The 24,972-nt window shown below is 39.2% G+C and overlaps 1 protein-coding gene across 4 annotated transcripts; it reads left to right on the forward strand.

Annotated features, from left to right (window-relative positions):
• The first annotated feature begins 27 nt into the window (after positions 1-27).
• On the forward strand, positions 28-24,929 carry sgms1a (sphingomyelin synthase 1a). 4 transcript variants are annotated; one of them, XM_042433028.1, is made up of 7 exons: positions 28-142; positions 2,030-2,196; positions 18,869-19,778; positions 19,907-20,024; positions 20,919-21,072; positions 21,972-22,138; positions 22,468-24,929. In XM_042433028.1, exons 3-7 carry the CDS (start codon positions 19,162-19,164, stop codon positions 22,642-22,644), a joined length of 1,233 nt encoding a protein of 410 aa, XP_042288962.1. In that variant the 5' UTR covers positions 28-142; positions 2,030-2,196; positions 18,869-19,161; the 3' UTR covers positions 22,645-24,929. The 4 variants fall into 4 exon arrangements, with proteins under 4 accessions (XP_042288962.1, XP_042288961.1, XP_042288960.1 ...); XM_042433027.1 differs by having other exon boundaries at positions 2,030-2,172; XM_042433026.1 differs by lacking the exon at positions 2,030-2,196.
• Positions 24,930-24,972: the final 43 nt, after the last annotated feature.

Consider the following 24,972-nt stretch of genomic DNA (forward strand, 5'->3'; position numbering starts at 1 on the left):
TATGAAGGGAACTCCCCGCTCTCCCGACTCACAAACCGCCTGCCCATGAAAACACCGGACGGACTCACAGAGGGATTCGTAGCACATTGCGGTGATAACCACCACAATTGGAAGAGAAATCCATCATCATTTCGACGGCAAGGTATTTTATATTACACACGTCTTTGCTACTCTTTTGTCGAGAGCAGCCCTAGCTAACCGCAGAGTCCTCTCATCCCGGTGTGAGCTTGTTTAGTGAGCACTGGCTTCACAAGGTAACTGTTAGTTAATGTGTTCTGCTGTCGGTTAACACAAACTCTGAGACATTCACCGCGGTATTTTGACATACGTTTCACTGCTTATTAGTAAACGTAACGGACAGACCTTTTCTTAACGTTAAACGTACTACCAAATGCAGCTAACTCATACTGCTCATTGGCCTTGTGTAGGAACATTTTATCAGTTGACGACAGAAACGTTATCGTTAATCCCGACTCAACGTGATTGGCAGAGAAGCTACTCTCAGTTCGCGGTGTGTTCATTTTACCACGAGTAAAATGCTGAGAGGTTAATATTTATATAAGAAAGACAAATTAATATTTTTTGCAGCTTTGTCATCTATATGTAGCTAACAGTTGCCCCAAATCGCGCTACAAGAAAGAGCCCAGTGTAGCCTGTATTTTAGCTAACCAGCTAGCTAGCTAAAATACTGAAGACGCCAGCTTGCTTATCTATTTTTAGGTGACCAGGCTATAAGCTCTTAAGCTATACTATACAGCGGCTGACAAGGCCTTAGTGTTAATTAAAGCTGGGTGGTTTTTTTAGCATGTTAAGCCACCTGTGACAGCCATGATTTTTGACGTAACGCTATCTCACAGGTGTGCCAACTAACGTTATAGTAGCTGTGAAACACCGACATCATCTGCTGATCTTTCTCCCTCTTTCTCCCTCCCTCCCTCTCTGTAAATATTAACCTAGTATATTTATGGTAGTCAAACATTTGTTTCTGCTCTGCGCCTCTACGCAGATTCACATTTGAGGTCTGTTTTGCTTTGTTTATTCACCTAAAAACAGTGAGGAACGGGTGACCCAATTTAGCACTTTTTCCCCCACAAGTTTTATAGAAACGTCCCCTCCCCCCCTTTTTTTTGGAAAATAGGGGTCAAACTTGATCACAGATGTGTTTTAACAGTTGTGTCCTTGAGGGGGAAAAAGACGCCCCTGCCCTGTAAGCAAAGACATGCTGTGTGTAACGGCTAGGCCAAAAAAAATACTGCCTTAAAGACTGTCAGACATACAGATGAGCGAACACAGACATTGATCGAAATGAACAGGGAGATTTCTGTGCAAAGCAACTGGTGAGAAAGCAACTTTTCACAGACATAAACAGTGTGACTGCAGTGTGTGTCAAGGGGGCAAAATGTTAAACTGAGTCAAAGGGGTTATTGTTCTTATAGCATCCAGCCGGCCAATTGCAGAGCAAGTGTCACTGCCAAACCAAAGCATGTCAGACTATCAACAAGTAAACGGGTACATTTGACAAGGAGGACACAGCAAGTTTTTGTCTTTTAGTGGAAACAATGAGTTTTCTGTTGGCACAGCTATGATTTGGCCTTGAAAAACTGTCTCAGCTGACGACCAAACATATTGACCAACGCTAGCTTAGATCATCAACTTCCTCTGGCCTGGAAAAGGCGTGTTCACATCACTATTGTCTTTAGAGGATAGATAAACTCTTGAGTCATAAAGTGATCTCCGTAAGGGTCTCTGTTTTAACTTGGAACTAAAACTGTGACTCGTGCATCTCTGAGTAAGCTGTTAGTCACTTCCATAGGCTGCCGATTGATTAATGATTAATGACATCAGAGTGAGGTGTTATTTATATGAATGAGAACAATATAGCTTTACTAGATATAACTGATCAATTAGTTAGAGCTGCAGATATAACTTTCCATAGCTAAGCAGACATTAGCGTCGCTCTGAATAATGTCTGCACTTATCTCTAACCCCGTGTTAGTGTTGGTTCAAATTTTTGATCTTAATTTTGAAGGCAAGAGAGAGAAACAGACAGCACCAGGAAGTCATGAGAAACCGAAAAGACATGGAGATCATCAGGACCAAAGAGTAAGACAGACAAGACATTTGCAGCAGCTAGGAGAGAGAGAGACAGATGAGACACAGGTACAGAAGCAGGTGAAGAGAGACAACATGGAAGAGGTTAGCACACAATGAGAGATTTTTAGTTCATGTAGTCTGTTTGTCTAAAGACATACTAGGAGTGTTAAATGTGGATATTTTGGGGGCTTTCTAATGGTGAGTAAAAGTCTGTGGGTATTTTGATGCAGTGATAATGCCTATAAACCCCCAAAATACCGGTCTGACTTCTCCACACAGCAGACCTGAGCAGTCTTAGCGGGAATTAAGACCAAAAAACAGCCCTGTGATAAAACAACAAAGGGGGCTGCTTTGGCAGGGGTGTGTTGTTTAAGGTACTGGTGAGACAATGAAATACGATCCAGGAAGTCCAGTTTGAATAACAGATTAATGCATTTAATGGCTTATCAGGACAATTATTTATAATACAGACAGTATTTTACAACTGTAAAGTTGTAAAGGCAACTATTTTATTTGGCAAGGCAAACAGTAGAAATACAGCGTTGGCGTTAAAGAGTAATCCACCAGGGACGTGCCCTTGCATGTATGTGACTGGTCAAAGCAATGCCTTGATGGATGTCATCACATTGCATTGCAGCAAAAGTTGAGCACTGAACGCATCAACAATAGTTTGCTAACATTTAAATAAAAACAGTATGATAACTCACCATCACCACTCACTCAACATTTAAATCAATAATAAGAGACAAACAGCCAACAACATATATCGAATTTATACTCTCAATTCAAAGCAGATGATCCACTAAGGTTACTTGCTCAGCAGTTAAATCTGCATTCCCCCCCCCAACACTGAGTGAGCACCATCATCAAAATGAACCTATCTAAGCCTACTATCTCGGTACAACACCCTAAAATGTGCTTAGACTGAATCCCTCTCCATCCAGCGGACACAAAAGCATTAATTCACCGACCATAAAGGAAGTGCATTGGATCATTTAGCCTTTTGTCTCCATCACATACTGTACCAGTTAAAACTTTGGACACACCTTCCCATTCACTTGAATGAAAAAGTGTGTCCAAACTTGTGACTGGTACTGTACATTTATATCATGTGTTTTCTCTTGTATACCATATTCTTTGAATGCCTCCTACATGAATTTAATGTAATCTAAGTACCGATACTTAGCTAATATTAAGGGTGAATTTTGTGTTGAGCCAAAATTATACAGGTCACTGCCATTGCAACAAGCATTTGCGTTACCTGCCAGTGTTTGTTTGCTTGACAACACCAGATGAAGATCTCTGTGATTAAAACATTTCTCCATTAAATGTATTTGGTGCTATTAATACAGTATTCAAATCCCTGGCAAATAATGCCATTTATTTTGTTGTCATGAAACATTTGTCGTTAATTCGGTTACCAGATACCTAACAGGAAAACACTGTGTGGGTCCACTGACATTCTAAAAATTGATATACATTTGATGCTTGAAATACATGTTGATCTTTTTTTAAGACAATTACACATTTGCAAATCTGCTCTGTTTCTGCGTAACTGAGCCTCAACACAGAAACCACAGCCAGGGTATAATGCTATTACCTGATGGCCTTGGCCTGTTTGTTGTTCTAGCATATGGTAATACAACGTTAGTGCCAGCCAATAGCAATTGATTATCTGATGTGCATTATACGTTTGCCGCCATAAAAACAATATTTATCGGCTTTAATCTCTTCTCTGCCATAATTAGAAACGCATCAAGTTTTACTGCCACTCACTTGATGTCCCAGTTTCTTGTGGCCTACAATTGCTTTTTGGAAATCTAGGCTAGTAGCACTTTGATGTAGCCTACTTTGTGTATTTCAGAAAAAAATAAGATAAAATATGATATGAAAGTTTAAAAGTCCTTGTGGAACAGTATGCCAGAGTTTAATCTAGGCTAATATCATCTTACTTGCTTGGCACGGCATTGTTCGAATAAATAAAGGAGTCACACAGACTTTAAATGAATTTGGCACGATTCAAGGTTGTATATTTGACTAGATGATGCAGATACTTGACAAATGTAGTAACAAACACATGTGGATGAGGGTGGGGGAGTGGGAGTGTTAGTAAGGAATTTTAAATAGTGCAAGCTGCTCTTGTGAAGGCCAGCTTCTTTTCTGTTTTTGTGCTGTTGTCTTGCCTGCTTACACTTGAGTCGGGTATCCCCCTGTCATGACTTGTTTAGAGTAACTCTGACTCCCTTCTACATTCCACCTATGTTAATCAAAGTTCTCAGGGTGTGAGGAGAATAAGAGTGTATGAGTGAATTTTTCAACTTAGGGTACACCAGTGTGATGATATTTCAACACTGGGAAAGCAAAGACCCAAGTAGCCTAATTGCTATACACCTGCTCCTGCCCTATTTTTTTTTTGTGTGCATATTTTGGCCTAATTTAAATGCAAATGCAACATGATACTATATTGAGAGTAGATGGTTCATCTTTAGCCAAGGGCAGGCCAGTGTGCCATTTTGTCACCACAACTCTTGTGGAGGGACAATTGTACATATGTTAAAACCAATATGTAGGTGCTAAGTGCAAATGTGACACTAATCAAAAAACAGTGCCAAAAACAGTCCTGTGAGAGATGTTTTCTGTATTATCTTCTATTTGCTCAGTCCAGAGCAGCAGTAAAAAAGTCTTCCTACGCTAATGTGCAGTCGAAGTATCTTGTTTCTTCATTTTCCTCTTGATTTTAAATAATAATTCTTTTAAATTGAAAATGACACAGTGCCAGGCTATATGGAAACTTGCCTTATGACTGTATAAGATTATCTACAGCATAATAACTTTCTGTGGTTGTGGGTGCTATCTTTGCTTCACCCGCCTAACCCTTTCCTAAGCCCAGTTTGCACTTCATGGGTAAAGAATGCAACTATGTGTACATAGTTTGAATAACATGATTGAAACCAAAAACAAGTAGAAACATTGACAGCACCTGTAAAAACTAAAAAATGAAACAGGATATTGCAGCTTTTTGTGCCTCCATCTAGGAGTAGATGAACCTTTATCTGATAGCGGGGGAGTTTTTCTTTCCTTGTTGAAGAATGTGGATTTTCTTATTGTACAAGTTGTGAGATCATTAAACATGATAATCATAAGTGTGCAGACAGAAGAAAAACCCAGAAGGGAAGGCCCAGAACTCGGTGTGCTGTGCAAGTCATTGCTCCTAAAACGCATTCATTCGTGTCTACCTTTTTAAAAGTCCAACAGGGCTTCAAAAACGTTAGCAGAGAGTCATCAGGTTAAGCTAAGTTGTTTTTAAATAGTAGATGGATTACATTCACTTGAGTTTAAATCCAAGAAAGACCTGCATTTTGTCAGTTGTGTTATGTGAAAGAACATCACCACATTTACTGGCATTCTGTCAACTCTTGAGCTTAGCTGTTGTTACTTCAAGCGTGCTAATTTTTTATTTGAAGCACGGTTTTTCTAGTTGTACCCGCTACCCACAAGCCTCTGCAAAGTCATTGCTGGTGTTTTTAAGCTATTGGTCTTGTTGACACAGACCTTCGCAGTGAGGAAGTTTATATATAAAGATGGGCTGAACGCTGTGCTGCACACTAATTACTCCCTGTTGACAACAAGTCCCGGAGTGTGCCATCCTAGATATAATTTCTGAAGTGTCTGCCCCACTTGCAATTGAACCAGAGAGACGAGGCAAGTCGTGTGTTGGTCCTGTGGGGCTGTGAGGGCCTGACATCCTAATCAGCGACTCATAAAGCCACAGGTGCTTCTCTCATTAGCAGATAGCAACTACCGGTACAGTGGTTGTTTTGCCATTGAGCTCAGCTCCTCAGAGACTTCAATAAGAGCCATCGATGTTTTATGGTCTGTCTCATCCTTACCCTCGGCCAAACACCTTGCTCTGTTAATTAATAGACTGATTGGACATAATATTGTTGTGTGATAGCAGGGTTGCTATGGTCTCTGTGATGAAGCATGTTTTGCACTAGGTTTATTTGGTCTTGTGAGGGATGGTTTCTAATGGCCAGTTCCATTTTGGATGTGGTTCCTTGTCGGCAAAATAGCTGGATTTGTCAAGATTAAAGGCTAATGAGTCTCTTACCAAACATTTTATTACTCCTTACTCTTTATATTTATTGGCAGAGAAGAATGGAAAACATATAGGTAGAAGGCTTCTCAGTTTTAGTCAAGCGCTACTGTCGCTGGTTAAAATGGCAGATTAGATCAGCTGTAGCTAATTAATATTAACAAAAAGTTGGTCTGTTCTACTTTTAATTTAATCTATGTCTGTATTCAGCCAAAGATTGCTTGTGAGTCACTCTGTAGCCCCACTGAATGACAGTGAGTGGACTTTTTGTATTTCTGCAGGGACAAACAGATTGGCGACTCTTGTAGCTGATCACCTCACATCGGTTTAAGACTGTAGTTTTTTTGCCTTGTTAACTAACAGAAACTACTAAGACATCTTTGAGTTGTAGTTATCTTAGCCTTTAGTTAGTTACTTGCAAATGTTGAAAGGTAAACCTAATTTGATTTGATAAGCAATTTTAAGTGGATTCAATATTAGATTTGATTTTGATAAAATACTATTGAGGCCCATCCCTAGTTATTGTAGACTTTGTCGCATCTTTTCCTCATAATAATAATAATAATAACAATAATAATAATAATAATAATAATAATGATAATAATAATATGTAATGACAGATCAGATTGGTGGTTTTGTTATACAGACATAGAGGAATGTGTTGCATCTGCCTTAGCAACATTTCATCAACTTTAACTTAATTGATTAAAAAAAATAAAAAATAAATTAAAAAAAATAAATACTAAGTCCTCAGAATCTAGTTTACCTTTTCTACTAACCACTTTGCGAAAACTCCAACACAGATAAATAATGGAGCTATGACCACAGTTCAGAGACACTTTGACACACACTAGAAAATATTTAGAATGGACAAAATTGGCATATTTTCATTTGCTTGCTCTCCCTCTACAACTGATATGTAGTTTTCAGGCAAAATTAGTGGTGTAATATTCCCAGGCAGTAGTAGGAGGATGTTACGTAATGCATGCTTTGGAGCTGTTGTTGTCAGCGGTTACGGCTAGCAAATTGATGATTCCCTATCACTAATACATATCAGACCTCATTGCCTGTGGTCTTACTTCACATTAACTGTCCTCAGTCATCAGACCTCAGCATTAAATTTCTCAGTTTCATACATTTTTCTTGCCCTGGGTATCTTGTGTGCCAGTGTTAAGACTGTTTAGACATGTCTCATAAATGGAATGATTTTTATCTATTGCAGATTTCCACATATGCCATCACAAGAAGCTTGGTATTGTCTCCATTCTCCAGGAACTGTTTTGTGCCTGTGCGTGCTTGTGTGTATCAACATACCAGACATATCGAACTATCGATCATTGTTACATGCAATGACGAGAATTTGTTAGCTCAAGACAGATGTAAAAGATATTTATTGATATTGGTTTGGTCTGTTGAAAACTCAAATTCTGTGTTGATTTCTACAGTCTACCATTGCATCCACCTTCATTGTTCATTTGCTTGGATACATAGCAAGACGTAACCATACAGTAATGTAAAGGATTTAGATTACATTTATTGCCTGCTATAAACTTTACACGTGTATGAGATAGAAGTACGCAGAGCACTTAAGCAGTAATATAGGTTTTGTTTTTATTAAGTGAGTTACAAAGTCAAGTCAATTTACAGTAGTTTATTTAGTTATGTAATTTAGTGCTTGATTAGTTAATAACAAGGTTAAAAATTCATGTAAGATTAGGCTAAATATCAAAGCATGATTGGAAATTGAATATGATAGTGAAAGTTAACTTTAAAATTAAGAAATACAGATTTTAAAATAAAATCCAAATAAAACAATGAAATAAAATGGCATCTCAATAGTTTAAAGTTGATTCAAGCTCAGGTAAAAGTAAGACCCCTGTCCCATCAACTATTGATAATCCACAGACTTTACTATAAATAGTTTTCATTGGGATTATTTAGTAACCAGCACGTTGTTCTTGGAAATACATGTCAATGATGAACTTTTCAAATAAAAGTTTTCATTTCTCAAGCAGTGCAAATAAAATTGCTGTTGTGTTGGCTGGAGCAATTGCAAAAGCAGGATATCATAAAACCTTGGCCCAAACTACAGTATCTGCATGGTTAGTAAGTGGTAAAATGTTGTTTTTTTGTGATTGTGTGGACCCTCTAATCTCTGAAAAAACTGCACATTCCAGGAATGTTACTCATCCTCTATGTGTCTGTTGAAGCTTAACACAGTTGACTCATTTAGTCTGTCTCTCCCAAATAATCTTAGCGAAGATGTCCTGTGTATTGCCAGTCGCTAAGCATCTTAGAAGTTTGCATTTTGTTACTAAATTTGCTTCTGGTATATGAGTAAGTTTTTCTGAGTTGACTATGTGCTGGTCAATGATTTAAGGGTTCTCAGAAATAGCAAGATATGTCACAGCATCGCATTTCAGAAAACCTGGCATAGGTTTATCAACTCATTCCAACAACTGTGTAATCTACAGCAGTTACATACACCGTTAATTTTTAACCATAATGTCTTTCATTAAAGCTCAGGCTTTCCCAGTTATGTAAATATTGACCTTTCATTGTTAACCTGTGGAGTATTTGTGCGTTGGGTGTAAAGGGATACAGGTGAGAGCATGTTGTTCACCCATTGTTGCTTTGTCTCACAACATAAATAATCTGTAAAAAAAAAAAAAAAAAAAACCCAAAAAAACCAAAAAGCCTTTGTACAAAGAATAGAACAACACCCTTAGGACACAGGGCAGGGAGAAGACAAGCAGTTTTTTGAGGGGGGATATCGTCTTTGTTTGCCTTTTTATGTGATGGACATTGTTTGCTGGTAACACAATGTCATGTCTGTTCTAACTGCTCAAAGATTTACCTACATATGAGAAGAGACTGTTTTGTTGAAATGTATCACATTCAGACATCCAGGTTCGATGCAACATGAGCTGTCAAAAACGAGAAGTATCAGTGAAACTATAGGACTGGTTTGTTAACCCTTGTGAATGATAGCAATTTTGTTCTTGGTTTTCTTTTTTAAAGCTTTAGTCAGTTCAGCGCTGGAATCACCAACAAAACTTTTTATGAGTTGGCTCATGTTTTGAAAGTTGCCCATTCACATTGCAGGAGCAATAAAAATAACAGAAGCATAACAACAACAGCAAACTGTGCACTTCATTTGTTTACAAGGTGTTGCAACTGGAGAGGAAAACTCATGATGTACTGTGGTGGTTGATGACAACTTGTATCATGTCAAACACGGTTGCTAAAATCAACCAACCTGGCCAGTTTGTATCCAAGGAGACAAAACAAAATTGAAAACATTCCTGTTGTTGCACAGTTGCACCTTTTTTATTCCAGTTTTATTCTTATGTCATGTTTTTTTTTTTTTCCAATTTGCAGTTTTGTTTTTTTTTTTTGGTTAACCAAATTTTCACGCTTCCTTGTTCTCCTGTCATGTACACAATAATTTTGCAACTTTACAATTCATTTCTAATCTATCTTGGGGAACAGTAGAGCATACGTTTGTTTAATGAATCTCTGAATTACATTTTTCATGTCATCATTCCTCTCCTTGCTGCTCAGTACTTCAAGTTACCTTGAAATGTTTCTTTTTTAGCCTAGCTTCACATGGTGGTGACATTACCCTGCACCAGTTCCTTGTTCGAAACACTGGATTGGATCCAGATTTGGCTCGGTAACAAGCTCAAGCACATTATTTTTGTCTTGAAAAGCCGGTACTGGGTTTTAGGCTAGTTAATTTTGGTGTATCAGCGCCCACGTTCATCAAATAAAAAAAAAAACCCTCTAATTTGTAAAACACTAAGCGTGTTATCAATACTTAGTCAGACAACGGACGCTACACTTATAAACTGAAAGTGTCTGCTCCCTGACCGTCCACTGCAGCAGCAGAGTCTCAGCACAGAGTAGCGGAGTTAGACGTCTGCTCTCTGCTGTAAACACACGTAGCTGTTAGTGAGCAGCTGCTCTTATGTCTCACCAGGTCTTGGTGCTTGTTTTTGGCAGAAACTCTCCCGCTCTCTGCTTGCTCAGCCTGCTCTTCGATGGTAGGTGGGTTGCTCCGGTAGCTGCAGCCTCACCGTCACACAAAGGCTCTCACTCACAACACACTGAGCTATGCTACTTGTATAACACATTTTAGTTTAGAAAATAATCTTAAAATACATTTTAAAAAATCCTGATGCTTAGGCCTGGTGGGCCTGAATTTGCATTATGCTTCTGTTCAATGATTTCAATGACTAAGAGACATACTGAATTTGTCAGAAATTGGCGACATGTTCCTGTTGACGTAGTAAGACTGGTAAGGCCAACAGTAATATGCCACGGGATGGTGTGCCTGTGTGTGTGTGTCTTGTGTGTTGAGCTGCTGCGCTGCATCTGTACTCACATTTCAGAAGTATTCACATATCCGTATCACATATTCTGCCAGTTTGACAAAGGCCATTCTTTTCACCAGGAGATTTCAATTCTTACAACTTTTAACAGCTTATTTTTATGAGGGGCTAAAACAAAAACAATAGAGAATGAAATGAACGAGAGGAAACAAATGTGCAGCAATAGAGATGGTGAGATAGTAGGGAGGAGAATGAAGAACGAGGTGGAAACTGAAAAATAGAGGGTGGTGACAGGTCAGAGAAACAATTTTCCTCTCCTCTGAGGCCAGTGCTGTTGCCGATGAAAGGAGAAGGGGGAATTAAGTAGAACATAAAAGATTGACATGAAGTTTAGCAGTAATGGTTTCAGATGAGTTTTGAAACCTTAAAGGTGGTAGCCTGACAAATTTCTTAAAAAAAACAAAAAACGTAGAGTCTAAATGCAACTTATACCGGAGGCAGACCCAGTTTTTCAATCTGAATTGACTCTCCTTGTCTCTGAAAGGCTTTTCAAAGCCATTGAGAATGAGTCATTTGGTCTTGCTCTTGGCTTCTTAAAGATGGGTGGTGTGTTTATGTTTGTGTCGGCTTGACATATTGTCCGCTCCTGGGTGGGATCTTTTTCTGGTGATGTCACATGTACTGCCTTGTGCAAACCTAACTTCCAGAGGGGAAAGATTTACCGCATGAGGGAGAAGTGCAGTTGTGGTAATGTTTTATTAGAGTATTCCACTTGCAGTTTCAAGCATATCACTTTTTCCAGTCACCACAGCTAATTTAGCCGTCTTGCTCTGTGTTGTTGTCACTTTTACTTTGCTAGAATAATACTGCATTATATTAGTTTTTAAATATTTAATGGCATTTCTGCTTGATTTAAGTGTCCTGTTATGTCATTACTTACTCTCTTTGGGCAAATCATGATTTGTCAATTAGTTTGCTAAGATATAACGTTGGTTTCAATTGTCTCCATGCCATGCTGTTGCATTTATAGCTGTTAAATACCAATAGCTAAATGATTACTCACTTAAAAACAGAAGCAAGCAATCCATAATCAGCTTGCAACCATCAAGCTGAACTTAAAGGACAAAAGTAGGCAGCTCTTTTTGAGCTGTGTCTCACATTAGCAAAGGCTTGGTAGTTTTTTTTTTTTTTTTTTTTTTTGAAAGTCACGCTAACAAAGTGAGCTAGTGACTAGGAAGTGGTCGACTCAATTCTCGTGTTCTTGTTTGCCCCAACATCTGAGGTGCCCTCAAAGCAATGCTCCACCCAAAAACCTGCCTCTACCCACTTCCTCTAGGCAGAACAGAGCACTGAAGTTTTTTATGATTTTACATTACAAATTCAGTGAAGAGAAGTGAACAAATTATTTTATCTCGTGGTAATACCTAGCTGTCCTGAAGTAGTACTAGTGTCACTAGTAGAATCTATGGCTCCATGAATACAAGCTGATCACAGCCTCTGTTGTCTGTGAAGGTGTAAATGACAAACTTCCTCTTGCAATCACATTTCAAACCTTCAAAGGGGTAAGTGTTTCACTTTCAAATGATTTCCGGTGTACTATCAGTTTACTATCAGAGTAGACTAACTTGATGATTTAATGATTTAAAAAAAAAAAAAAAAAAAAATTAAGTGATATTTAGATGGTATTTGTCTTTCGTCAGTTTTTAGAGTCTGTGGGCCATAATGACAAAGTACAATTGACATTAGTGATCAATTTAGATATTAACATGAATAATTGATGATCCTTGATAGGCAGGTGTTAGTTACATAACAAACACGTTTTACCACATTATCCATAAGGTAAGCCATGATACCAGGGCACCTGCCCCTTTGAAAATTAACAACCCACACGACCAGTTTGGCATGTCCGTTTTTTGTACTGGCCATTGTGCCCTTAAAAGGAAGTTGCGGATTGCCTCAGTTAAAACTACATTCAACACAGCAAATAAACAAACTCACGTTTCCCAGTGTCTCTGTCATCATGCTGGATATCAACAGACGTGCGAGATTTCTCCAACTCCTGCAAATATATGTGTAACGTTAACGTAAACATTAACAGCTAACCTGCTAGCTAACATCAGTTAATAATTAACATTATGTAATAAGCACAAGCAGCTAAACACTGTACAGTATAAGTATAATACTTGTGTGTTTTAAAGTTTACCAGGATATTGCTACATAGTGTTATCTAACTAAGAACGTACACAGAGCTTATAACTTGCTGTGAGATCTGACAGATTGTTACTTTTTCAGCGTGATGCGAAGTTTACACACACACACACACGCACACATCTCTGTAAGAAGACAGTCACTTCTCAGTCAAGACAGATCAGGAGAGTCTGTTGGCTGTTACATAATGTTTAACGTTTGAAAAAGTGTGTTAAATCATTTTTGTGACTGCTCCTATGATCTCAGATGCAAATGCTAATAGTTGCATGGGTGTTGAAACTTGTTCAGATTAATTTTGATCACTCTTAGCCCATTTATAGACTTAATTTTATCATTAAAATATAACAATTAATATAATGAATTGTTCACATTTAAAAAAAATCAATCGGACAGCATTTTGTGGAAAAGTCAAACATTCAGTGTACAGTTTTAATAAACTCAGTACTGTTTTTCAATATACTGACTCCTAATTGTTGATTGTAAACTGTTTTGTCTTCATACAATGTAATTATCACTTATTGTTATTGTACCATTGGTTTTGGCCTTGGTGCTCTACATTTTGGCTGCAATGCCCCAATAAGTTTGTATTTATCAAAGGCCAAGGTGACCTTGCCCTAAAAATGACTTAATTCCAGGCCTGTGATACCATCATGCAACACTGTTGAGGACTGTCCTCAAGTAAATTGAACATTTACATAATGGAAATGAAAGTGCAAAGAGTGTGTGGAGGAAAAGAAATGAAACCAGTGGAGATCCTGATAGGTTTTGAAATGAGCCCATGTGAGCTGTCATGCACACATATACACACAGAGGCAGGGCTTGTTTTAAACTACAGCATCTGAAGTGTGCTGAAAATCATTCTAGCAGTCATATTTGCATGAATAAGGCAAGAAAAAAAAAAATTGCATCGTGCGTGAAATCAGCACTACAAAAAATAAAGCAGACCTTGTGTCAAGGCTCTAGTATATAGCACTTTGTGTTAAGTTAGTTTCCATCCTGTTTATCACTTCAGTAAGGGTGAACTCTGCTGCTTTATGAGCAACGTTAAGATCCAAAGTCCAGCTCGGTTAAGCTTATGTGATGGTAAAAACAATATCATCATCTCTCTGTATGTGTACGTGCAATCGTGAACATGTGCCATGTCTCTCTTTGTGGTCAGGTAAAAAAAAAAGAAAAAAAAAAGCTTTCTTTCAACACTTTAAACAGTGGCTAAATGAATAATGTCAGTGCTGTAAGAAGGAGCTTCCTGACTTACAATAAGTAAACATATGACAATAGAGCTCCCTGCTCAGTGAACACACCTCAGCTCTTAAAAAAAAAAAAAGCTCTCTTCAAGAGCGCTGCACGCAACAATCCTATCCTCTGCTGTTGTCTCATTTACCAAAGTTTTGAAGGGAAATGAAAGGCTTTCAAGGTCAAAATCCTTTGTTTAGGGAGGACAATCTTTATCTTGTATCAAAATGCACAACATCTTAAGGCTGAAGCATTTCTAGACTGTTTCTGTCCTGTTTCTGTAGTTCCCTGCTCTCAAACAATATTGTCCTGAGGTCATGCTTGGTCTTATTTCCGTCTGTATTGTTTCTGGCAGAAACATCTTATCAAAGGCTGCTACTTGATCAACAGGGGCCTTTATCGCCAGGCAAGTTCAACTACTTGCTCTTTGGGTTACCTGGCCTCACTGAGTCTAACATTGGTGAATATCGGATATCTTGTATCACAAAGCTGGTTAGCAACTGGCTCAGTTAACTCTGGGTTTTCCTATTCAGCCATCAGCACGTGCATGAGCAGAGGCGTAGTTGTTAATTACAAGCAACACTGATTAAAAGAAATATGAGAAAGGTGAAATGAGATGGAACAGTGATACCTGCAGGAAAATGTGATTACAGCAACAGCAAAAGGTTATATTCAACAAGGTGAAATGTAGACAACAAAGGCACCTATTGAGAATGGAAGAAGCAGTAGAAACACTAGAAATAATTTCTGAACATTTAAAAGCAAGGCTAGGACTGTAAAGAAGTGTGGGAATTATTATAAACAAAGCACAAAAAGTAAGGAAATTTGTGTTTGGTAGATTATTTCTTTGTTGTAACAATGCTTCCTGGCAATAAATCTTATACCGTTGAAAATCCTGTTTATTTCCCTTTTGAAATGGTGCCACATTTGTAAGGAACGTGCATCTGTGGGATGAGCAGCAGAGCTGAGTATGTGGTTTGCACTGATGAAAAATTTGCCAAATCTTCTCTGCCAATGCCAAACAGCTTATTCTGCCATTGACTCTTGTTTGGTGTTTGGTGGATTGGATGATTGAAGTTTGAAGAAACAAGACATATTGGCAATTTAACAATTTATTCATTTAACAAACAGGAGCCTCAGTAGCATGTGGAAGAACCATACACAGCCACAACAGCCTGGCACCTCCTCCTCATGCTGGTCACCAGCCTGGTCACACACTGCTGTGGCATGGCGTCCCGTTCTTCAACCAGCATTTGTTGCAAGTCAGCCAACGTGGTTGTGTTGGTCACTCTGGCACGAACAGCACGCCCAAGCTGATCCCACAAGTGTTCAATGGGGTTGAGGTCAGGACTGCTGGCAGGCCATTCCATCCTCTCCACTTCCAAATTCTGGAGGTAGTCTCTGATAAACCCCGCTCTGTGGGGGCGAGCGTTGTCATCTTTGAGGATAGAGTTCGGTCCCAGACTGTGGAGATATGGGATTGCCACTAGTTGCAGAATCTCATCTCGATATCTCTCTGCATTGAGATTGCCTACAATGATGACAAGTCTCGTTTTTCAGTGAGGGAGATGCCGCCCCACACCATCACACTGCCTCCACCAAAAGATGTTATTCTATTGGTGCAGAAATCAGCATAGCGTTTGCCGCGTCTTCTCCACACTTTGACCCAGTGATCCAACTGCCATAGGCAGAATCTGGACTCATCACTGAATATAACGTTCCTCCACATGTTCAGGTTCCAGTGCACGTGTTGCCGACACCAGCGCAAACGGGCCTGACGGTGAAGGGCAGTCATGGCCGGCCTCCTGGCAGCACCTGGGGGTACCAGAAGCTCAAAACAAGAGTCAATAGCATAAGCGAAATAAGCTGTTTGGCATTGGCAGAGAAGATTTGGCAAATTTTTCATCGGTGCAACCCACATACTCGGCTCTGCTGCTCTTCCCACAAATGCATGTTCCTTACGAATGTGGCACTATTTAAAAGGGAAATAAACAGGCTTTTCAATGGTTTAAGATTTATTGCCAAGAAGCATTGTTACAACAAAGAAATAATCTACCAAACAGAAATTTCCTTACTTTTTGCGCTATGTTTATATGTCTTTAGTATAGAGTGAATATTTTTTGTGTCTTTGTCTGAAGAAGTATTATGAATATGTGATGCACATAAAAAAGTTAAAAGTAAAGTTGGACTGTTTCTGCTGCTAGAGTGGAAAATAAGTTACTGTCTGTCGAAGTTTATCTGACTGAAATGTTGAATTTATAATCATGGGAGCTAATTATTAGTGTGTGGATCATTTTGCTACAAAAGACAACTGTGGGCATAGTTTGTGATGATAATTGGAAATACAAAGTTGCCTCATGTTATTCTGAGCTTCAGCAATGGGATGTATAAATGTATATAGTGTAAAAGTTTCTACATCTTAAGGAATCCAAGAAACGTAGCACAGTTAACATGCAGCAGTAATTGTCATTATGTATTTAGTACATGTCTGTAAATTATGTTCTGAGTTTAAAGCTCTATTTTAAGTCCAAAGTGGACACATGAAAGCCTGGAACAGCAGAGTGATTCTACTGACTTAAAAAAATATATATTGCTCTTTAATACTTGTGACATTTTTAAAACTCAGGACTTTTGTCCATGTCAGGATCCTGTAGGAATGACATGGAATTTTCCACTGAGCTGAATGCCGACTGGTCAGTAGTTGGGCTGTTGGCAGATTTTGATCTGATCCTCTGAAGTTAACCTGCTTTGAAGCCCAAAAGGTAACTGGCTAACCCAGTTCTCACTTCGTGATACAGGCCCCAAATGTTGGTTAACAGCACACACAGACTTGCTTTGGAGAAATATGTATTTTCCACAACCTCATGTTATTGTGTGATCCAGAATGTGTTCCTGCAGGGTGAGGTTACAGCCAATGCATGCACATGTACTCCAAGTACTTGTATTTTCTAGCACAGCACCATCATACTGTTTTCCATTACGCCACTTCCAAAATGTATAAGCATATTCTCATGTAATTACAGTAAACTCAGTAATTTTTTAAATGGATAATACGCTCATATCCAGGATTTCTGTATTTCTGTGTATATATATTTAGATACCAGTGTTAAAGTATGTTTATTAGTGTAAGGATTATTTTGTTTTTCCCTTTTCCAGTTCAGTTGAGTGAGATTATTGCTTCACCGAGCACGTTGTAAGCTGATTCATAGACCAAAGGTCCTCAGCACATAGCTGACTCAGTGACAGCTAATCTCGGATCTGTCTCAATCGCACACTGATGACAGATGTACGTCTCTGTTTCTCTTTATCTCCACTAAATAGTGTTCTCCTTTGCACTCCTCACACTATGTTAAAGGTGCACAGCTGGGGTGTCACGTGGATGAGTCTGTTGCAATAAGGACTCTCATGCTGTGCTGTTTGCATGCTATCTATATGTTTATTTTCGTACTAGCTCTTTAATGATTGTATCTTACGTTAGAATCGTGGGGATTAATAGGTCAAATTGTTCTCCAGACCTCAGCAGGAATAAATCTGATGCCAGGTGTTCTCAGTGTTGTAGATGGCTTAGCTTATAGCCCTTTAACTCGGCCCTGTTTTGCTGGCCTACATGAACAGGGCTCTGTGCTGAGCAGAGCTCAGTCGAGGTGAGATAAAGTACTGATGTGCAGTTTGTTGTCCTGCCAACCAGCCAGCCTGCCAGTGTATTTAGCTGCTATTGGCCTGAGCTAAGCTGGCTGTGCTGGGGCCTGACTGCTGGCTGAATGCCCTCTGCACAGGGGTGGGGCTGTCTCGGTGCTTGGTGCTGATTTTCCCTCTGATTTATAAGTTCCTACTTGCAATCTGTTTCCCCTCCCATCCTTCCGCTTTCCTCCTATCCTCGCATTAGATGAGAACTTGCCTCCAGCTGTACCTCACACTCCCCCAAATACAAGCAGGACCACCCTGTGTCCACCACAGACATTGCTGCCTATAAACAAACGCATGATATGCAACAGATGTGTGAGTTCCTTTCCTTGTTGATGCTAAGCTTTGGCTGTTGCCTGAAGCCCGGGTGAGAAATACACACAATGGAAAACTAGGATGTGGTTGGAAAACAAATACAAAAGGGCTGTGAAAGTACTGTACCAGTAGGGATGGTATTTGTATCTGTAAAGTGTAGGAACTCCTTTTCATACATTTTGTTTGTTTGTTCCGAGTGATAAATTGGTTAAGTAACCTGAATTACATGGTAATTTGAAGTAATTTGGCAGTCTACTCCATCAAACTGTAGACATTAAGATGTATCTGTGTTTGGCACTGTCTACTCTGCTTATCAAATGCATGATTAATCACTGCCTGTGTACATTTTTTTTTCTCTTTTTCCATCCATCACATCTCACCTGTAGTTCACCTCAGATCTGCTTACATATTGTTGTCTAATAATAGTGGTTTTGAACCAGAGGCCCATTTAATGTGGGTATTTCATAACTACTCTACACAGTACTTGTGTATGTTGACACTTTCTTGGTGGAGAACAGGGTCATGTATACAAGAGCTAATTCACTCAGGATTTTGCCACAGATGCATGAAGGGTTTCACTGTACTGATGATCAAAGAGGAGAAACCTGCTGATCGACTGAGGCCTCATACTCTTGATGTCATTATCCTAAAAGCTTAAGAATGATGTGAATAAATCATTTAATGTTTCATGCCAGAGAAATGGAGCTTAAGTGGTTTCATCAGTGATTTTCTGTATGAGGCCATGCAACCTCTGCTGCTCTATTATTCAATCACCGAGTGCACATGCTAGTTTCCACTTCTGGCCAGGCATCCGGTCCAGGACTACACCCAGTAGGGTTGTGAAAGTGAACTTGGTAGTCATCACTAGCTTTATGATTCATGCATTATATTTTCCCTTCAACAGGGGTGCAGTGTGTGTCGGGAAAGACAGATGAGGTGAAAAACGCCAAAGGAGGCCACTGTGGTTCATCTGCTATCTGTTGGCCCTAACCCTGAGTGACCCTGCTGCCTACTTTCTCCCAGTCCCCCCTGTCATTTCAAGAAGAGGCAGGGGTCCCTCTGGGTGCCCTCTTTCAAGAAACACCATGTGCCAAAGCTGGAGCGGCCTAACTACTACCCCATAGACCACCAAACCTTGTGTACCTTCCCCTCTAGTCTGAGGACCCTCCTGATCCTCCACACTGCTCACCGGTCAAGATGAAGAGGGTAGCGGCATGGTCACCAGAGGACGTATCTGACTGGTTGAGCAAAGAGGGGATGCCAGAGTACATCGATGCCCTCCATCAAACAGACGGCCCCGCCCTGCTCAGGCTCACAGAGGCAAATTTCCAGATGCCGCCCCTCTCGCTGGTCTCATCTGATGGCGGACAGCAACTGTTGGAGAAAGTAGAGACACTGCGGATAGAGACTCATATCGAGGCTCATAAAAATGGGCATGCAAACGGGCATGCTGGTGGGTTGCCCAATGGGACTAGCAAGGCCCTAAGGAATGGCACATTGGGGATGAAGGACTTCAGGATGGAGATGGTCCACATCCCCATCCCCCCTACAATGGAAGCGACACGCACCTCCTTCCCTGCCGAGTGGGGGAAGACGGGCATAGCGTTCGTCTATGCGGTGGTGTGCTTTGTGACCACCACTGTCGTCATTTCGGTGGTCCATGAGAGAGTACCGTCAAAGGAGCATACCCCACCGCTGCCTGATAAGTTCTTCGACCTGTTTAACAGGATAGAGTGGGCCTTCTCCATCTGTGAGATCAACGGCATGCTGCTAGTGGGACTCTGGCTGATACAGTGGATTCTACTCAAGCACAGGTACGCTCAATTATCTTGCAGTTAGTTGTGGAGATGAAAATAACTTTTTTGAATCTGAATCCAAACTAAATGAAAAATGTCATGTTATTCATTTTCATTGTCTCTTTTTTCCCCTTTTTTCTGTCTAGGTCAATTGTAGGCAGGCGGTTCTTCTTCATTGTTGGCACACTCTATCTGTACCGGTGTATTACAATGTACATCACCACTCTGCCTGTTCCCGGGATGCACTTCAAATGCTCTCCAAAGGTATAACACATATACACTTTATATTTCTCTCACCATTGTAGGTTGGTTGAGCATGAAATCTTTCTTACTTAACTACTTTTGGTGCAAATGCGCTGAATGGGCAAATCCAGCAAATGAAATCCTTTTCTTTTTTTACTGAAAGCCTCTGAGTGCACTCCACTGACCATCGATAGTATATGTTCATGCCTACTTTTTGCTTTGAATGGTTGCTTCCACTTTTTTAAGTTCCTGTTGCATGTAATGCAATATTCAACTAGGAAAGCAAGTCATTGTTCACAGTGTGCATAATTTTTGTGTGATTATAGCATCTTAAAAATATTCTAGTAAAAGTTTTCATTTATATCTACCTGTAAAACATTTGCATAAGATTTAGAACACTGACATTATGGGTCAAAACATTGCTTTGCTGCACCAGTGGTCAGAAACACAGTGTACGTGTATGTTTAGGGGAAAAACTATTGTTAAGATTGAGTTCAGAAAACTAAAACTACTTGGTTAAGGTTAGGTAAATGTTACGGTTAAGGTCATGCAAAGTCGTCAACAAGAAATCAACAGACGGGACCTGAACTGCTACTAAAGCTACATGCTTAAAAAAACATACAAGAGGAAAAAAATGCACATGCAATGATAAGTTATATCATAAGCAATGTAAAAGTAATTTAGAGACAAGAAAACTAAATGGAAAACATGATTGTAACTGTCGTCACCTCTGCCATGATTGAATGAAAAGACCTATTTGGATTAATTCATTGATTTGTACCGCTATGTTGTCTTTCTCTCTCCTCAACATCTTATCTTCACAAACCATCTCTTTAGCAATCACTGGTAATGTTATCAGTTATTACGTTGTCGTTAATTACAAGATGATGGGATGTATGACTGTGTTTCTTTCAGCTTCTTGGGAACTGGGAAGCGCAGATGAGAAGAGTAATGAAGATGATTGCTGGTGGGGGCCTATCAATCACAGGTTCCCACACCATGTGTGGAGACTATCTGTACAGTGGCCACACTGTTATGTTAACACTAACATACCTCTTCATCAAGGAGTGTAAGTTCCTCAGTGTTTATACTGTAGTCCTCTCAGCCAAATACAGCTCAGTTTAGTTTCATATTGTTTAATATGCAGCCGATCATGCAACAACCCCTCCTGCCATAATCTAATAGTGCACACTTCCTCCCGAATGTCCGTTCAGATGTCAAATGAATGATGGTTGATAAAAACAATGTTCCTTTGAATGCCAAGAATATGCAGGTTGTTAGTCTTAGCTAAATATAAATGTGGAGCATTATGTGGAGCATTATTGTTTATTTTTATTTTATTCATTTGGATTATTAAATTGGCATTAAAGATGACATATTACAAATTGTGTTTCATAACTGACGTTTCAGGTTCACACCCTGCAATTCTCATTACTGCTGGTCTTTCGCAACACTTCTCTGAACTGTATCAGGAAGTGTAGACACAAAAAAAATGGAGAGGAAACGTTGCACTATCCACTCACACATCTGTTAACATGTTGGTTTCAACATGTGAAAAATACATTTTCTGTTCCTCAATATGCATTTCCTCAGCACAGGGGTCAGAAAGGCTCAGATTTTAACAGCTTGGCCAAGTTGTAGAGATTATGACATTTCTCATGCAAGCTTTGTGTAAACTCTTCTTTCCTCAGCTACATCATGTGGAGTTAAAATGCTGTGCTGACAAACCTGATAAAGATACAGCAGTGACATCTAGTGGTGAAAAGGAGAATGTTAAATTTACACCAGCCCTTTATGGACCACTGAAGAGTAGAATGATTGCACATTACGAAACACATGTTTATCAATGCAATGAATGATATTAGCTCCCGAACCTTAAAACATTTTATACAAATAAGAATAAATTAAGAAGTTAGGAGGAAATCAGACATATTTTAACCCTGCTAAGATTTTGTGTTTGTTTGGCAGATTCCCCCAAACGCTTCTGGTGGTACCACTGGATTTGCTGGCTCTTGAGCGCTGTGGGAATTTTCTGCATCCTCCTGGCCCATGACCACTACACTGTGGATGTGGTGGTGGCATATTTTATCACTACACGCCTCTTCTGGTGGTACCACACTATGGCCAACCAGCAGGTGAGTACAACATGCTGAGCAAATTATTTTCCTCTGCTGGATTTTGAATTAAAGTAGAAAAGAAGTAAGGAAAGTAATTCAGCCCAAGGATTTTTTTTTCCATGTATTTGCTTCCATCAGTCCTTTTTTATCTGTGCATAAATGGGTCTAGTGAAGCACTGTCATTTTTTAACAGAAGTATAGTTGACACACTGTGAAATGACAAGTCCCAGAATAATTTAAAGAGATAATTTACCCAAAACAAAAATTAACTGATAAGGAAACTTGCGTAAAATATTAATGACCCTAGTAATTAAATGTCTGTTTGTTTGTTTTTTTTTTTGTTTCAGTCACTGAAAGAGACATCACAGAGTAACCCGTTCTCGCGGGTGTGGTGGTATAGACTGTTCCAATACTTTGAAGAAAACGTCAACGGCACAGTCCCTCGAAATTATCAGCTGCCGTCATCATGGCGATCTTTGCAGTGGAGCCGCAGTGTAAAATACAGCAAACTGGACATCCAGTGACCCTTATCTCAAAGCAGGCGAGGACTGTGACTTCCAGAAGTGCTGTCATGATGGCACTGTTTAATGTAGCGCTGTCCTTTCCCCTCTAGTAACAGACACAACCTCTCCAAATGGGTAACACTGTGACCCACCTAGTATTTTTTTTTTTTTTTTTCCTCCACGTGTATATGTACTATATATATTATTTCTGTTCTCTTGTCCTCTTTTCTCTTCTGGTAGTATTTGTCAACACCGAGCACTAATTTATATTTGTTTTGTGTCCTTTACTCTTTGTGGGCCACATAACAGTTTCTGCTTTTGTAGCAGATCTATGAAGCATTTCAAAAAACTTGTCAATACTCAAATAGTTTTTGGCCATAAGGACTCAGACATACTTTTTTTTTCTCTCAGCACAAAAACTTAATGTCTTCATGTTCTTACAAAACTTTTTTAGTGCAAATAGTGTCAATCAAATCCATATTTGATAACCAAAATGCCATAAGCATTTTTTTTTTTTTTTTTTTTTTTTTTTTATTATAGCAAATTACGTTTTGTAAACTGTCCTTGCTAAAATGAGTCAAAGGTGCAAAAAAAACTTTTTTCTAAGTATGTCAAACCTTATTTTTTCAAAAACAAATGATGTCCAACAAAAGATTTTTAGATTTTTACCTTTTTCAAGATGGATAACTGAGAGCATAAGAATCTAATGTGGTATAACATTATTCCAGTGCCTTTCTTAGCTTGATTGTAAAACAGTTCAAGTACTATGTGTCTTGTTTCCCTCTGCCGTGGGTGTGACCATGCCGCGGTACGAGGCAGTACTTAGTTAACAGTCTCGTTCAATTGAATGTAAAAACAACTACGCCAGCCTTACCAGAAGATTGGTCTTCCCAAATTTAAATGCAGTGAGTGAAATGTCCCATTTATTTATTGATGCTTTATGATGTCAGTTTGTGCTTAATTGGTTAATACTGTTCTAACAGAAAAATGACTGTTAATTGTATTTTTTTTTTTTTAATGTCTGTACCATTTCATTTTACCAATCAGTCTAAGTAACACCAGCCATGTTCAAAACCCGAGCATTGACGCTCAGTCGCCCAGTGACACTACCATGTCTGCAGGTTTTACTTTATCTGCCAAACATCACTGCCTGATTGGAAATTTGATCAGAAATATCCCAGTTTTTCTGCACCTGGCATCATTGCTACATCTCTTGCTCAGAAAGAAAATGAGCCCCGACCTTGTTCCCCCACATTGAGTCCCACTACAGAATCGGAAATCCTCTCATTACTATCTTGTCTTGTACCCTTTTGGTGATGAGAAGTTTAGGAAAATGTACAACTTGACAACTGTGTTGAGTTTAGGGAATGTCAAAGTCGTGAAAATGGAAGCTTCAGGCAAAGTTTCTGAACATGTCTTTAATGGTTCTGTATGTGCTTTGTATGATTTGTCTTGTACTAAATCAAGCTGCTACCTTACAGTCTAAAGACACTGTATCTTCTACATTGTCTCCCAAGTGTAACGCCAAAACACACTTCTTTATAGACCTAGCAAACACTCAACATGGAACTTGTGTAAGGGGAACAAGTTGAAGCATGATGCACAGAGCGGGTGATACATTCGGCCATACGAGTGCAAATAGGATAACATTGATTTCCATGAATGTGAAGATGTGTCCTTGTTGATTATCCTAATTATGTACATGTTGACTGAACTTAAAAGAATAAGTATTACACAAGTTCATCTATAGGGAATGACTTTAAAGTCATATGACACTTAAAATTTAACCTATTAACTTTGAAGAAAAACTGCACAAATTTCAGATAAATAATCATGATTAATCAAGGATTAATTTCTTTAAATGTTGTCAAAAGGAGGAGGTGAGAACATTTTCAATGTGAAGAAGTCTGAAGTCTGTTTGAGACAAAATACAATGTAGACTTCCTCTCCTTCCTGTAGCATTGTCCAATCATTTCACTTTCACAGAAAGCAGTTTCTTAGCTTCTAAGAGCACAATGGTTCCTTGCATACGGCCATATTTTGATTATAGTACAAACGCGGCTCTCTAATTACGTTTGAGAGCCATGATATCGATGAAGGGTGGAGTTAAAGTTTGCCAATCAAGCTGTCTATTTTTTTATTTTATTTTTTTTTGTCTCAAAGAAATGAAAGTTGGCTATTGTGTATGTTTCTCTGTAAACTTCTCACCCAGTTTGTCCCTTTTTGTGCGTATACCAGATGTTTGTAAGATATGATAAAGGAATCTACTTGGGGCGCTTTTGAATAAAAGATTTTACTATAACGTATTTTATCAGTGGTCAGTCTGTTTTTCTTGCAGCGGGTTACATT

The sequence above is a fragment of the Thunnus maccoyii genome, chromosome 14 (assembly GCF_910596095.1).
Source record: "Thunnus maccoyii chromosome 14, fThuMac1.1, whole genome shotgun sequence".
Classification (NCBI taxonomy): Eukaryota; Metazoa; Chordata; class Actinopteri; order Scombriformes; family Scombridae; genus Thunnus; species Thunnus maccoyii.

Bases quoted from the DNA above. Each gene is read 5' to 3' on its own strand.
- sgms1a (XM_042433028.1), top strand. From the start codon at position 19,162: ATGAAGAGGGTAGCGGCATGGTCACCAGAGGACGTATCTGACTGGTTG. The intron at 19,779-19,906 runs GTACGCTCAATT...TTTTCTGTCTAG, and splicing joins TGGATTCTACTCAAGCACAG to GTCAATTGTAGGCAGGCGGT. The intron at 21,073-21,971 runs GTAAGTTCCTCA...TTTGTTTGGCAG, and splicing joins ATACCTCTTCATCAAGGAGT to ATTCCCCCAAACGCTTCTGG.